This window comes from Drosophila persimilis, unplaced genomic scaffold (genome assembly GCF_003286085.1).
Source record: "Drosophila persimilis strain 14011-0111.01,24,50 unplaced genomic scaffold, DperRS2 tig00000002-arrow-pilon, whole genome shotgun sequence".
NCBI classification, from domain to species: Eukaryota; Metazoa; Arthropoda; class Insecta; order Diptera; family Drosophilidae; genus Drosophila; species Drosophila persimilis.
Window position 1 is genome coordinate 5545469 of NW_020825289.1, and position 15393 is coordinate 5560861.

The 15393-nt window shown below is 48.9% G+C and overlaps 1 protein-coding gene across 1 annotated transcript in view; it reads right to left on the minus strand.

Annotated features, from left to right (window-relative positions):
- Positions 1–1303: 1303 nt before the first annotated feature.
- LOC6590977 (SH3 and multiple ankyrin repeat domains protein 1) overlaps positions 1304–15393 on the minus strand; it is a 72271-nt gene continuing 58181 nt past the window's right edge. The window contains exons 9-13 of the mRNA XM_026986757.1: positions 14147–14626; positions 12896–13547; positions 10800–12836; positions 8290–9412; positions 1304–2110 (exon numbers count right to left, since the gene is read on the minus strand). Coding sequence (XP_026842558.1) covers positions 1574–2110; positions 8290–9412; positions 10800–12836; positions 12896–13547; positions 14147–14626 — 4829 coding nt within the window. The 3' untranslated portion in view covers positions 1304–1573. The remainder of the gene's footprint in view (positions 2111–8289; positions 9413–10799; positions 12837–12895; positions 13548–14146; positions 14627–15393) is intronic.

The window sequence follows — 15393 nt, forward strand, 5'->3', positions numbered from 1 at the left end:
GTATTACCACTCAATTCTTTCATATCTCAAAGAGCCTGCAGCCTCGTTTAAACAGTGTAAATGCATCAATCGCTTGTTTGGTGATTGGAGTTCTTCGTTATTATTCAATTGTCTCATCTATGAATGTGTGATTCTGTGAATTCTGTTTCTGTTTCTGCTTCAGTGCTTGTATCGTATCTGTATCTTTATCTGTGGTTGTGTTTTAGTATGAATTATGCAATAAGATCAGCCTTAGTTATATAATAATTGTTACTCGTGAAAACGCATTCTGTAAGTTTGGGTTGCCTATGACGATATTTGCGTTAAGCGCTGGCAAATATGTGAGAACCTCTTTCAATATTTCAATAATACGCGACTTTCCTCCTTCGGCAAGATTAAGGGTTTCTCTAAAAAACAATTGTACAAAAAATCTATTAAAGTAAAAATCTGTAAATTTTACTAGCAAAAATTTACGTTTTGTTTTCGTTTTGGATTTCCAAATTGTTTTTGTTTTTTCTTCTTCTTTTTATGTTATAAAATTTCCGAGGCTATGGTATATCGTGTTATATTCATGTTTAAAAACATTACAAGTTTTAGTATCGGTTTAGTATTTAATTTAGTTGACTTGATTTGACTGGAAATTCGGCTAAATGCTCAAATACAAATCTTATTGTTACGCGGTGCAACGTCTATCGCATTCTCCCGTTCTTTAGGCATATAAAACCTACGCTAGTTGTGTATTGGATTAATAATGTTAATGTCGCTTAAATAGTTTGTGCACTAGTCGAACACGAACACGAATACGAATACGAATACGAACACGAACACGAACTCGAATGATCAATGGATGGATACTGAAGAAATGAACCTGCCCTGGCGGCCCCCTCAACATTACGAACTAAATCGGCTATGCATACATATATACGTGGCTACTTCTATTGGGGCATTTCATCGACACTGTGCAGATCGAAAGCAAACTAAAGAAACGAATACATTCAGTTCGATTCAGTTTGTTTTCAATGGTTGGAACAGGCATTTGGGTGTGGTTTTGGTGACTAACATAATACAATATTGCATACAAACGCGCACACTTTCTGTCGGATTAGAAATATTTTTGTTTAGTTGCTGCTCTCGGTCAGCCTACATAAATTTATATCACACTCAATAAATATAATAAAAGTAATTTAAGATTGTGTTTCGTTTAGCTTCCCTCTGGTATGGGCACTGCCTCGACAAATCGGACACGACACACATGCACGCACCTAACATCCGTCTCTACTTGCAATATTTGCATTTATAATTACTTTCTTGTGGGTTTAGCGCATTGAACTTGAATGTTGTGTATTTGCTGTGAATATACAGAAGTAGCAACGATTTGATTTGTGTCTGAAATGGACCCATTGCTATGCCTGCTATGTATTCTATGCCTTCGTGTTGCTTAATGCTCTACTTGTGGCGTCTTTCCTCGGGTGCAGGCAGCCGCAGCTATTCGTTGTGAATGGCAATGACTGTTGACTAACTCTAATTAACGACTTAACGATTTGGCAAATGTTAGATTTGATTCCCGCAGCTCGTGCAGCTCTTCCAGCTCAGCCTAGTGCAGCCGATGGTGATTGGCCTTGGGCATGGTGCCAACGATGCGAACTCGTCCCAAAGTGCCAACGGCTCCAGCGCCAGCCCCGCCTGACAGACGCTGATGGTGGTGCAGCATCTGTTGTTGTTGCTGCTGTTGAAGCTGTTGTTGCTGTTGGAGTTGTTGCTGTTGGAGTTGTTGGTGTTGAATCTGTTGCTGTTGAATCTGCTGCTGTTGAATCTGTTGCTGTTGAATCTGCTGCTGTTGATGCTGCTGAGGATGATACTGGCCGCCTGGCAGATGCGGCTGCGACTGCGGCGCGTGCTTGGCATCGTTACAATCGCAGAACTGCGGCGGCGGCGCCAGGACCAAGTTCTCGGTGCACAGCTGCATATTGTTGTTGCCAGGCTGCGCTACAGTCGCCCCGCCCGGACCACCAGCAACAGCAGCAGAGGCAACAGCCACCAACTGTCCGCTGGGCAAGACGCCCACAATATGCGTGGCCATCTGCTGCTGCTGCTGCTGCTGCTGTTGCTGGTGTTGGATCTGCTGGAGCTGGTGTGGGTGGGGATGGGGATGCTGGCGTTGCAATGTGTGCTGCGGAACCTCACCATCGCTGTCGGCCTCCAGCGGCGGCGGCAACTGCATTAGCGAGACGGCCGAGGTGCGGGTCACGCCCCGCTGCATGGCAATGGCCGCCGCCTGCTTGCGTGTGAGCGAGTTGTGCCGCTGGAAGGCCTTGGCAGGCGGCGAGGGGCTCAGGTCTCCGTCGTCATCCTCCAGGTCGGAGCGCTGCTCCATCTCCGACTCGTGGCCGCTGTTTCCCTTGTGCAACTGCTGCTGATGCTTGGCCACCAGGGCGGCCGTGTTGCTGGCTCCTCCGGCGGCGGCTGCCTTCGCCTTGAGGATCTGCTGCAGATGTTGCTGGTGGGCCAGCTGCTGTTGCTGTTGCTGCAGGATCTGCTGCTGCGTGGCTATCAATTTCTGGTTGGGATTCGCCTGCTGTTGCAGCTGCTGCTGCTGCTGTTGCTGCTGATGATGATGCACGTTGGGTATGCGCCCCAGAACCTGTGGACTCATCACGGATGTGGCATTGTTGCCGCCGAGAGATTTCATGTTGATGTTGCTGGCCATTGTAGCCACATTGGCTGTCGGCTTGGTGATAAGCTGCTGCTGATGCTGCTGTATAACGGGAGCGTGCTGCTGTTGCACCAACTGCTTGACAGTCAGCGTGGTGGTGGCTCCTCCACTTGCTGCTCCAATGCTGATTGTTGTCTTGGCCATGGGCTTGGTGGATGCCATGGGCTGATCGGGTATAGTCTTCGGCTCCTCCACAATGGTCACTGTTGGCTTCTTCTTGATAGTGTCGGTGGGCTTGGGGACTGCCGCTGCTGCTGCAGCTCCTCCTCCTCCTCCTGTGGCCATCAGACCGTCTTGATCGCTGCTTACACCAGAACTGCTAGTGTCGCACTCATCTTCGCCTGGCCCTGGACCTGGACCTGGAGATGGCTGTGGTTGTTGCTGCTGCTGCTGTTGCTCCTCGTCAGACTTCTTCGCGAAGCCATTGGGCGAGGACTTGGAGGTCTTAAGATTACTGCGTATGCGTTGGATTTCCTCCACCGACAGCGAATGTGAGATGGACGCACTGCCGGAGTTCGAGCTGCTGCCACTGTGGGGGAGACAAAGGGAAAATTAGCAAATCTGCAGTTCAGTTTAGAGGCACCCAAAAAACAAGTCTCCGCCCAGGTCCCAGATACCATCATACGTGGCAGGTATAGGGTGAGAATATGGTGGGTGAGGTCGACGGGTCTGTAATTACAACTCGTGCGACTTCCAGCCGCAGATAAGGGAAGACAATCCCCCCTAGAAAAATCAGGAATCCTCAAGATTCCTCCTTTGCTGAACCAAAAGACTATTTAGAAAAACCTGTGTGAACCCTGCCCTGAAAAGCGACTTTAATTATTTAGCTTCGAAAGATAAATAACCTTTTTCCTGAAAGGATACTCGGCTTAAGTCTATTTTCTGCCCATTCCAAAGGAAAATTCTCCAGTGAGGCCGGCCACAATGCAGAGCAAAATAATCTTGAGCTTCATCTTCAGTTATGAAATGAGTTGGGTCCCCATCTCTCTCTGCTCTTTATGGAATTTTTCTATTCCGATCCCTAACCGAATTGGCAACGCCTTTTAATCTTTTGGATTCCCGATTAGGTCCGGTGTTTGCACTTTTTAGCAAAGGTCATTCGTTATTGTGACCCGAGAACACTAAAGAACCCAATGGAAATCACACAAGAACTAAAGGATTGGGTAAACGAAATTTAATTGCCTGAGGAATCGAAGGAATACCTTCCATTGAGGTGGGCCACAATGAACAGCAGGAGCATCTTCAGCTTCATCTTGATGTTGATATCCACGGCGGCGGCTGCCTTCGCCTTGAGTATCTGCTGCAGATGTTGCTGGTGGGCTAGCTGCTGTTGCTGATGCAGCAACGGCACCCAAAAAACATCTCTCCGCCCAAGGTCCCAGATACCATCATATGTGACAGGTATAAGGTGAGAATATGATATAGGCCGGCGACTGGTCAGGGTCGACGGGTCTGTAATTACAACTCGTGCGACTTCCAGCCGCAGATAAGGGAAGACAATCCCCCCCCAGAAAAATCAGGAATCCTCAAGATTCTTCTTAGCGGAACCAAAAGACTATTTAGAAATACCTGTGTGAACCCTGCCCTAATAAAGCGACTTTAATAATTCAGCTTCGGGTTTATTTTTCAAAGGATACCATTTCTACATAGGTATTATATCCCAAAGATAAATAACCTTTCTCCTGAAAGGAGTGTCGGTTTAAGGCTATTTTCTGCCCAATCCAAAAGAATATTGATTAGTGCCGGCCACAATGCAGAGCAAAATAATCTTGAGCTTCATCTTCAGTTTTGAAATGAGTTGGGTCCCCATCGCTCTGTGCCTTTTATAGAATATTTCTATCCCCTTCCCTAAACGAATTGGCAACGCCTTTAAACCTTTAGATTCCCGATTAGGTCCGGTGTTTGCACTTGTCAGCAAAGGTCAATCGTTATTGTGACCCCAGAATATTAAAGAACCCAATGTAAAGCAAACAAGAACTAAATGATTGGCAAAACGAAATGTAATTGCCTGAGGAATGGAAGGAATACCTTCCATTGAGGTGGGCCACAATGAACAGCATCTTCAGCGTCATCTTGATGTTGATCTTCAGTTTTTGAATATCAGTGATTCCAATAATACTATTGCGAGTAGTCATCTCTATTGGGTCTCTCACACGACCTTAATGCCTAACAGTTTCGGGCTCTGGTTCGCAACAGACATTCTTCGAATTACGCGTAGCTACAATGTTTGCTCCTTGATAAGATGAAAAACTATTGTAACTGAAGTAAGCAAGCATATGAATATGAATATGTTGTGCTGTGTCAAGTATCAACAATGACAAACGCATGAAAATGGAGATAGATACAATAGTATTTATAGTCAGTATCACTCATGTTTTGGCTATCGACTTATTCTGGAATTGGAGAACAATGCTCGACGATTTGCTTATTGACCCCTTATTAGCCCTATTTAATTGAATGCTAGATCATTTTAATTACTAGCACATCCAATAAAAGTACCTACTCTCACAGGATCAGGAGAATCCAGACTCCAGAATGTCAACTACGAAAATGAGGTCGATTTTTGGAAAATTTAATAATGATTGTTTCTGAGATTCGTGAAAATATATATGCCCTATATGGCAGAAACCCCAAAGTATGGCATGAATTATAAAAATAAAACGTTCTCCATTTTTTTTAATGATGCAACTTTTGGTTGTTTTTTGCGAAAATCGTAAAAAGATAGATATCTTTTTTCTGATGCCAATCGATTGATAAGATCTTTCGTTATATTGCCAACATATAGCCGTACAGAAAGATACCAGCATTTTAATTATATTTAAGTTCGAATTTAAGATGGAATTTCTGCTCAGCAAACAGTTGAAATAGTTTTCATTCATATTTATTGATTCTTCATACGCATGTTCATAATACATAATTGCATATTTGATGACTTATGATAGATATTTGCCATAATTTTAAATATATGCTTTTAAAGTGTATGTGGGTGTGTGTAAGTGAGTGTGCTTTAATCGTTTAACATTATCATTGTGGTGTATGCATATTTAATATTCGTTTATACTCGTATAGCTTCCGGCATTCGCAATTGAACGCTGAACAGCTGAACGTAATCGGTTTACATATAATGCGCATAATATAGGTTTAAGAATGTATGTATCTACTCGTAGACGTGTGTAGGACTTAACTGAGCAATCCACATGGATATCCCAGGTAGTTTAACTTAGTAACTAGCAAGCTTGACGGCTAATCATACATTTTTCTGTATATACTCGTATGTAAGGGGGTGTATGTGTGGCGTGGGCTTGAACTAAAACAATTTACAAATAATTAGCAACTATTGCGAGAACTAAAAAGTGTGATAAAATCTAGTTAGATGCTAGATCTGCCGATAATTACTTGTATGTTATATTATGTTTATGGTTTAGCTTTATGGGTACTAACTTTTCAACACTTAGATTCTAGGGAAAAGGTGCGGCCTGCCAATTGGAAAGATTTCACTATACTCGTATTACCACTCAATTCTTTCATATCTCAAAGAGCCTGCAGCCTCGTTTAAACAGTGTAAATGCATCAATCGCTTGTTTGGTGATTGGAGTTCTTCGTTATTATTCAATTGTCTCATCTATGAATGTGTGATTCTGTGAATTCTGTTTCTGTTTCTGCTTCAGTGCTTGTATCGTATCTGTATCTTTATCTGTGGTTGTGTTTTAGTATGAATTATGCAATAAGATCAGCCTTAGTTATATAATAATTGTTACTCGTGAAAACGCATTCTGTAAGTTTGGGTTGCCTATGACGATATTTGCGTTAAGCGCTGGCAAATATGTGAGAACCTCTTTCAATATTTCAATAATACGCGACTTTCCTCCTTCGGCAAGATTAAGGGTTTCTCTAAAAAACAATTGTACAAAAAATCTATTAAAGTAAAAATCTGTAAATTTTACTAGCAAAAATTTACGTTTTGTTTTCGTTTTGGATTTCCAAATTGTTTTTGTTTTTTCTTCTTCTTTTTATGTTATAAAATTTCCGAGGCTATGGTATATCGTGTTATATTCATGTTTAAAAACATTACAAGTTTTAGTATCGGTTTAGTATTTAATTTAGTTGACTTGATTTGACTGGAAATTCGGCTAAATGCTCAAATACAAATCTTATTGTTACGCGGTGCAACGTCTATCGCATTCTCCCGTTCTTTAGGCATATAAAACCTACGCTAGTTGTGTATTGGATTAATAATGTTAATGTCGCTTAAATAGTTTGTGCACTAGTCGAACACGAACACGAATACGAATACGAATACGAACACGAACACGAACTCGAATGATCAATGGATGGATACTGAAGAAATGAACCTGCCCTGGCGGCCCCCTCAACATTACGAACTAAATCGGCTATGCATACATATATACGTGGCTACTTCTATTGGGGCATTTCATCGACACTGTGCAGATCGAAAGCAAACTAAAGAAACGAATACATTCAGTTCGATTCAGTTTGTTTTCAATGGTTGGAACAGGCATTTGGGTGTGGTTTTGGTGACTAACATAATACAATATTGCATACAAACGCGCACACTTTCTGTCGGATTAGAAATATTTTTGTTTAGTTGCTGCTCTCGGTCAGCCTACATAAATTTATATCACACTCAATAAATATAATAAAAGTAATTTAAGATTGTGTTTCGTTTAGCTTCCCTCTGGTATGGGCACTGCCTCGACAAATCGGACACGACACACATGCACGCACCTAACATCCGTCTCTACTTGCAATATTTGCATTTATAATTACTTTCTTGTGGGTTTAGCGCATTGAACTTGAATGTTGTGTATTTGCTGTGAATATACAGAAGTAGCAACGATTTGATTTGTGTCTGAAATGGACCCATTGCTATGCCTGCTATGTATTCTATGCCTTCGTGTTGCTTAATGCTCTACTTGTGGCGTCTTTCCTCGGGTGCAGGCAGCCGCAGCTATTCGTTGTGAATGGCAATGACTGTTGACTAACTCTAATTAACGACTTAACGATTTGGCAAATGTTAGATTTGATTCCCGCAGCTCGTGCAGCTCTTCCAGCTCAGCCTAGTGCAGCCGATGGTGATTGGCCTTGGGCATGGTGCCAACGATGCGAACTCGTCCCAAAGTGCCAACGGCTCCAGCGCCAGCCCCGCCTGACAGACGCTGATGGTGGTGCAGCATCTGTTGTTGTTGCTGCTGTTGAAGCTGTTGTTGCTGTTGGAGTTGTTGCTGTTGGAGTTGTTGGTGTTGAATCTGTTGCTGTTGAATCTGCTGCTGTTGAATCTGTTGCTGTTGAATCTGCTGCTGTTGATGCTGCTGAGGATGATACTGGCCGCCTGGCAGATGCGGCTGCGACTGCGGCGCGTGCTTGGCATCGTTACAATCGCAGAACTGCGGCGGCGGCGCCAGGACCAAGTTCTCGGTGCACAGCTGCATATTGTTGTTGCCAGGCTGCGCTACAGTCGCCCCGCCCGGACCACCAGCAACAGCAGCAGAGGCAACAGCCACCAACTGTCCGCTGGGCAAGACGCCCACAATATGCGTGGCCATCTGCTGCTGCTGCTGCTGTTGCTGGTGTTGGATCTGCTGGAGCTGGTGTGGGTGGGGATGGGGATGCTGGCGTTGCAATGTGTGCTGCGGAACCTCACCATCGCTGTCGGCCTCCAGCGGCGGCGGCAACTGCATTAGCGAGACGGCCGAGGTGCGGGTCACGCCCCGCTGCATGGCAATGGCCGCCGCCTGCTTGCGTGTGAGCGAGTTGTGCCGCTGGAAGGCCTTGGCAGGCGGCGAGGGGCTCAGGTCTCCGTCGTCATCCTCCAGGTCGGAGCGCTGCTCCATCTCCGACTCGTGGCCGCTGTTTCCCTTGTGCAACTGCTGCTGATGCTTGGCCACCAGGGCGGCCGTGTTGCTGGCTCCTCCGGCGGCGGCTGCCTTCGCCTTGAGGATCTGCTGCAGATGTTGCTGGTGGGCCAGCTGCTGTTGCTGTTGCTGCAGGATCTGCTGCTGCGTGGCTATCAATTTCTGGTTGGGATTCGCCTGCTGTTGCAGCTGCTGCTGCTGCTGTTGCTGCTGATGATGATGCACGTTGGGTATGCGCCCCAGAACCTGTGGACTCATCACGGATGTGGCATTGTTGCCGCCGAGAGATTTCATGTTGATGTTGCTGGCCATTGTAGCCACATTGGCTGTCGGCTTGGTGATAAGCTGCTGCTGATGCTGCTGTATAACGGGAGCGTGCTGCTGTTGCACCAACTGCTTGACAGTCAGCGTGGTGGTGGCTCCTCCACTTGCTGCTCCAATGCTGATTGTTGTCTTGGCCATGGGCTTGGTGGATGCCATGGGCTGATCGGGTATAGTCTTCGGCTCCTCCACAATGGTCACTGTTGGCTTCTTCTTGATAGTGTCGGTGGGCTTGGGGACTGCCGCTGCTGCTGCAGCTCCTCCTCCTCCTCCTGTGGCCATCAGACCGTCTTGATCGCTGCTTACACCAGAACTGCTAGTGTCGCACTCATCTTCGCCTGGCCCTGGACCTGGACCTGGAGATGGCTGTGGTTGTTGCTGCTGCTGCTGTTGCTCCTCGTCAGACTTCTTCGCGAAGCCATTGGGCGAGGACTTGGAGGTCTTAAGATTACTGCGTATGCGTTGGATTTCCTCCACCGACAGCGAATGTGAGATGGACGCACTGCCGGAGTTCGAGCTGCTGCCACTGTGGGGGAGACAAAGGGAAAATTAGCAAATCTGCAGTTCAGTTTAGAGGCACCCAAAAAACAAGTCTCCGCCCAGGTCCCAGATACCATCATACGTGGCAGGTATAGGGTGAGAATATGGTGGGTGAGGTCGACGGGTCTGTAATTAAAACTCGTGCGACTTCCAGCCGCAGATAAGGGAAGACAATCCCCCCAGAAAAATCAGGAATCCTCAAGATTCTTCTTAGCGGAACCAAAAGACTATTTAGAAATACCTGTGTGAACCCTGCCCTAAAAAGCGACTTTAATAATTCAGCTTCGGGTTTATTTTTCAAAGGATACCATTTCTACATAGGTATTATATCCCAAAGATAAATAACCTTTCTCCTGAAAGGATTGTCGGTGTAAGGCTATTTTCTGCCCAATCCAAAAGAATATTGATTAGTGCCGGCCTTTTATAGAATATTTCTATTCCTAAACGAATTGCCAACGCCTTTTAAACCTTTAGATTCCCGATTAGGTCCGGTGTTTGCACTTTTCAGCAAAGATCAATCGTTAAACGAAATTTAATTGCTTGAGGAATGGATGGATTACCTTCCATTGAGGTGGGCCACATTGAGCAGTAGAAGCATCTTCAGCTTCAGCGTCATCTTGATGTTGATCTTCAGTTTTTGAATGACCCGTGACCAGCACCTAATACGACTTTTACAGATGGTTTCATAGTCGTTCTAGACTCATTCCAACACACTATTAGCCATGCATATTTGAGTAAAACGTTAATTTTCGATTCGAATGGATGCAAGCACCGGACACGATCGGGAATCTATGAGTTGGCACTCCTATGGAATGTGTTGCCAATTCAATTAGTGACGGGGAAATTCTAGAAAAGATTCAGCCTAAAGAGGACTTAACTTAGGTTTGACATATCGACATCTAAAGATATATCTGTGTGTTCTTGTACTCATCCTCATCTACACATCTGCGCACGATGATAAGGTAGCTCCTAGATATGTACGTTCTCGTATGTGAAGGAGGAGTCTAAGGGCGTGGCTTTGGTCCAAATGCTAGTCCAAAGTCCAAAGAGAGACTTATGCAAACACCGGATATAATCAGGAATCCATTAGGTAGTTAAGACATTGCCAAGTCTATTAGAGACGAGGACTTTCTATAAAAAATTACTCGATGGAGAACTCAAATCATTCACACGCCCATTTCGGGTGGGTTCAAGGAGTACTATATCCGATATGCGACAACCGATAAACAAACTGAAGGGTCGGGGGTCACTCAATAGTGTCTAAGCTGTCTAGGCTTCGCTTTCCTATTCCCTAGTCGTACCTCTTTACTTGATATCCGGCTTTAATGTATTCTCTTGAGATTCGCCGCTGATTTGGGTTCGACTTCGCTTACCTGGCCTGACTGTTGCCGCTGGTCTCGGGCACATCGAACAGGGCTATCTTCTCGTTGAGCTTCGTGTTGCGCGCCACAAGAATCGAGTTCTCGTCCTCCCCATCCGACTCGCTGCAGCTGTAGTCCGGCTCGGGGATGGGCGGGGCTCCACCTCCACCACCACCACCACCACTCCCATTTCCATTCTGTGCTGCTTGCTGAGCTGCAGCTGGCGCCGGCTGGGACTGCAACTGAGACTGTGGTGGCGGTGGTGCAGGCGGGGACTGGGGCTCCGGCTGCTGTTGCTGCTGCTGTTGCTGCACTGGCACCTGCACCTGAGGCGCCGCATAGTGGGAGGTCGCTCCAGTGGGCTGCTGTTGAGGCTGCTGTTGTTGCTGCTGCGGACGCATCTGTGTGGGAGCTGCATACTGGCTGACCTGGTGCTGTGCCTGTGGCTGTACCTGTGGCAGTGGCTGATGCTGTTGCTGCTGAGAGCTCGCGGAGGTCTCTTGGGGCGGCTTCTCTTGCGCCTGACGCAGCTTCCATGCCATCACGTTGCGCAGCTCCTGGGGCGAGGCATAGATCTTGGCGTTGGCCGAGGGATTGAAACTGCTCTGGACGCCATCGATGGCCGCACTGGTCACGGCATCATTCTCGGTCCGCTTCTTCAGCTTCTGCTGCAAGGAGATGGTGCTCTCGTACTCCGAGACGCTGCTTCGGGTCTCCACCTTGACCACCTGGCCGACAGGCGGCGGCGGTGGGGGATGATTGGGTGGCGGAAGCACTGGGCCGGCTGCCCCCTTGGCTTCCATGGTGTTGAGACGCTGCAGCGAGGCGTGCAGCGTGGCCACATCGTCCTGCGAGTGATGACCCTTGCCGGCCGCCTGCCAGATGGACGAGACTGAGCCGTGCAGCTGGGCGCCGTGCAGGTCGGGCGTGGAGTGGAATCGCTTCAAGTCGCGTCCTCCAGCGCCCCCTACTCCCCCAGCCCCACCCACTGTGGGCGTGGCCACTGGCTTGCCACGCAGGGTGCCGCCGCTGCCGCTGCCAATGATCCCTCCGTGCTTGCTCCTGGCCGTCTTGCGCTTCATTTCCGCCACACTGCCGTAGACCAGGGGTCCGCTCCTCATGGGGGATCCGTTCGTGGCGGGAGGCGTGGCCGCGCCACTGTCCGTGCCCGACTGGAACCGGGAGCTGGTCATCATGGTGGCATAACGGCTGGCATTGGCGGCACTGCCATCGCCCTGCTGCCGCTGGAAGAGCTCCTCCAGCTCTGCGGCCGTGATTCGACTGGATGTAGGCCGGGCCTTGATGCTGGCCGTCCGCAGCTGGACGGGGGTGCCGGGTCCTGTCTGATTGTTGTTGCCGTTGCCGTTGCCGTTGCTTGTGGCCACGGACGCCGCAATGGACGTGGCAATGGACTCCACCGAATTGGACTTGGTGTGCTGCACATCGTCCTCCTTCTCGCCGCCGTTCTCGAGGCCAGCCACCATGGACTTGGCCCTGGCCCGTCCCACGCTCAGCGTCGTCTTAGGGTCCCTTCGCGGTGGCATGGGTGCCATCCGCACACTCCCTCCGGCCGAGGAGCCGCCGCCGCCGCCGCCATGACTGCCCGGTCCCATAGACATCTTGCGCGGCAATGTGGCGCACTGGCGGTGCGACGTCTGCGGAGTGCTCGGGCCACTCGACAAGTGCTGGCTGCCGGCCCTGGCCCCGCTGGGCAGGTACTGGACAGTGGCCTGCATCTGGTGGGGGAACTGCGGCGATATCACCGTCATGTTGACCAGGGCTCCCGCCGAGCGGATCATCTCCACCACCTGCTCGTGCGAGGCGGCGCTCACGTCCTCCCCGTTGATGGTCAGCAGGAAGTCGCCCGGCCGCAGGCCGGCCATGTCGGCCACTCCGCCCGGATCCACGTCGTCCAGATACTGCAGAGCCGGAAAACGTTCCGAGGGTCGCAGCTGCATCAGCTGGGAGCTGGCCTTGGCCCCCCGTAAAATGAAGCCGAAGCCGCGCTTGGCGCGGTGCAGCACCACCGAACGTGGGGCATTGTAGGCGCTGCAAAAGATATGGATTAGTTTAGGTTGGATTTGATTTCGGAGACTGCATCCTCGTACCTCTTCTTGATGCGCGGCGCTGTGGCGCTGCTGTACTGTCCAATGGAGTTGTTGTTGTTGTTGTGGCTGCCCATGGGGGCACCGCCTGCTCCCCCGTTACTCTCTGTCATCTGCTGTGGCTGCTGGCAGGACCCGTTGCTGGTCATCGAGAGCGAGGGCGAATGGTGGGGCTGCTGCAGCAGGGTGCTCGAGCTGCCCGAGTGCCCGCCGAGGCTGAGCTGCGGCGATCCCTGGTAGGAGGCCGAGGATGAGGGCTGCTGCTGGTGCTGCTGCTGTTTCTGCTGCTGCTGGTGCTGCTGCTGGTGCTGCAGTGGGGCCTGCTGGTTGGGGGCTGGCATGCCCGTGCTGGCGGTCATCACGTTGGTGATGTGCTTCTGGCGCAGATTCACCTCCTGGACGCAGTCGGCGGGGAAGAAGCCCGACTGATTGGTGCCCCTCACATAGCCCTCGAGGAGGCCGCAGTCGGTGCTGCCCACCACTTCGATGACGTCGCCGGGCTGTAGCCGGATGTGCCCCACTGTGTTGCCGACATACGGCTCCATGCACACGACAGTGGTGCTGGGGTGTCCAATCGAGCAGGCGGCCGAGTCCGAGTTGGTTCCCACGCCCGACGAGTCGCTGATGATGTCGCTCGTATCGCCCAGGGATTTGTCTGTGCGGAGGCAAAGAAAGAGTCAGAATGAGAGTCAGCGTTTGGGTCAGAGTGCGGGGCCACTCATTCGAAAGACATGCACTTTGTGTTTGTGTTTCTGTTTGTGTGGGGTGATGGGGGACACAGAAGCCTCTGGCATGTGGAGGCAAAGCGGTTGAAGAAACAATGCGTTGCGGAACTGTGTGATTCATCCGAAGGAAACGAAACGAAACGAAACGAACGGTGTGATGTGCGAGTGAATCATGGCAACAGTGTTCCTTAATTGTATCAGAAATGGAATCAGGATCACGGCATCCCTTTGCTAACATTCAATCAGTATCCACAGAGGAATCGTATAAATAAAACATGCAATTTGTACTTTTCTTTGGTATACAAAATCTACTTAAAATGCATGCCCATTAAATATATATGTATATGTATTGTAGGAGTATAAGGAGGAGTATATACTTAGCCGCTCGTTGTGTTCGAGCTATTATATCTTTTGCGTATGTACAGAGTGTACAGAGAGTACGGATTACGGAGGGAACTCAACTTAAGATTAAACTTAAACATAAGCTTGAAGGCAAATCAAAAAGGAAGAGACGGAAGCGATTGATTACCTGTGACAATGCTGATGTCGTCCTCGTGCGAACGGTGTCCCGAGGAGCCCTCGGAGAGGCTGGAGCTGGCCGAACTGTAGGCGCCCAGCATGTGCTCCGAGGGGCACGGCGAGGGCGGGCCGTGCAGCTGCAGCTGATGCTGATGCAGCTGAAGCTGGTGCTGGTGCTGGTGGTGCAGATGATGTGGTTGCAGAGGATTGTGGTTGTGCTGCTGCTGCTGTTGGTGGTTCTGATGCTGCATCATCATCATCATCAGACCCCCACCGCCAACACTGGCACTGCCCGTTCCGTTTCCGATTCCGTTTCCGATTCCGTTTCCGTTTCCGATGCCATTCGGATGGGCACTGTCACTGATCATTGCACCACCAAGACCACCGCCAGCCGCAGCCAGCAGAGCAGCCCCGGCGGCTCCATTGGCGCTCAGCCAGCCGATGCCCGAGCGCCGCTTCGGATTGTAGCGCGGCGGTCCGCGGAAGGGTACTGTGGTGTAAGGATAGTAAGGATAGTATTTCTCTTTATATGGACATGTGTGTGTGTGTGTGTGTGTGTGTATATGTAGCTGTGGTGCAAGTGGTTCTGTGTGTGTGTGTGTGTGTGTGTTAGTCGCAAACCCCACTCCTCCTGCTCCTCCACCACCTCCTCTCTGTTCGATGATCGGAGAAATGCTGGAGCTCTACTCAATCTATTCTTTTGGGGGTTTCTAAGACGGTGGACCCGTGCCGTTGGAGGATTACTTACTCGTACTTACTGTCTGGAAGGTACACGACTCTTACAAACAAAGCATTCGGTGGAGGACATTCTAGCAATGTCCTGCCAAAGAACAAACAAACTTCGCTACGAAACGAGACGTGACGTGATATGAGAGAGAGAGAGACGCACAAGAACGAGCCAAAACGGTTGAATGGAATGGAATGTGGAATGTGGAATGTGGTACATACAGATATTGGATACTATTTGGATACAGTAACGGTAACGGTAACGGTAACAGTAACAGTGGGTAAACATTAAGAGTAACAATCATAGAGCAAAGAGTATGTATCGCAAACAAGCAAATGCAAAATGCAAAATACGAAATACGAAATACGAGTTACGAAAATGTGTGAATATATAGGCATATAATTTAACTTTAGTTTACATTGATATGAAGGAGGCCTGATTGATGCTTGATGATTGATGAATGATGTGAATGAACGCTCAAGGGGGTGGGGGGAAGGAGGGAAGGAAACTATACGGTTACGACCGATTTG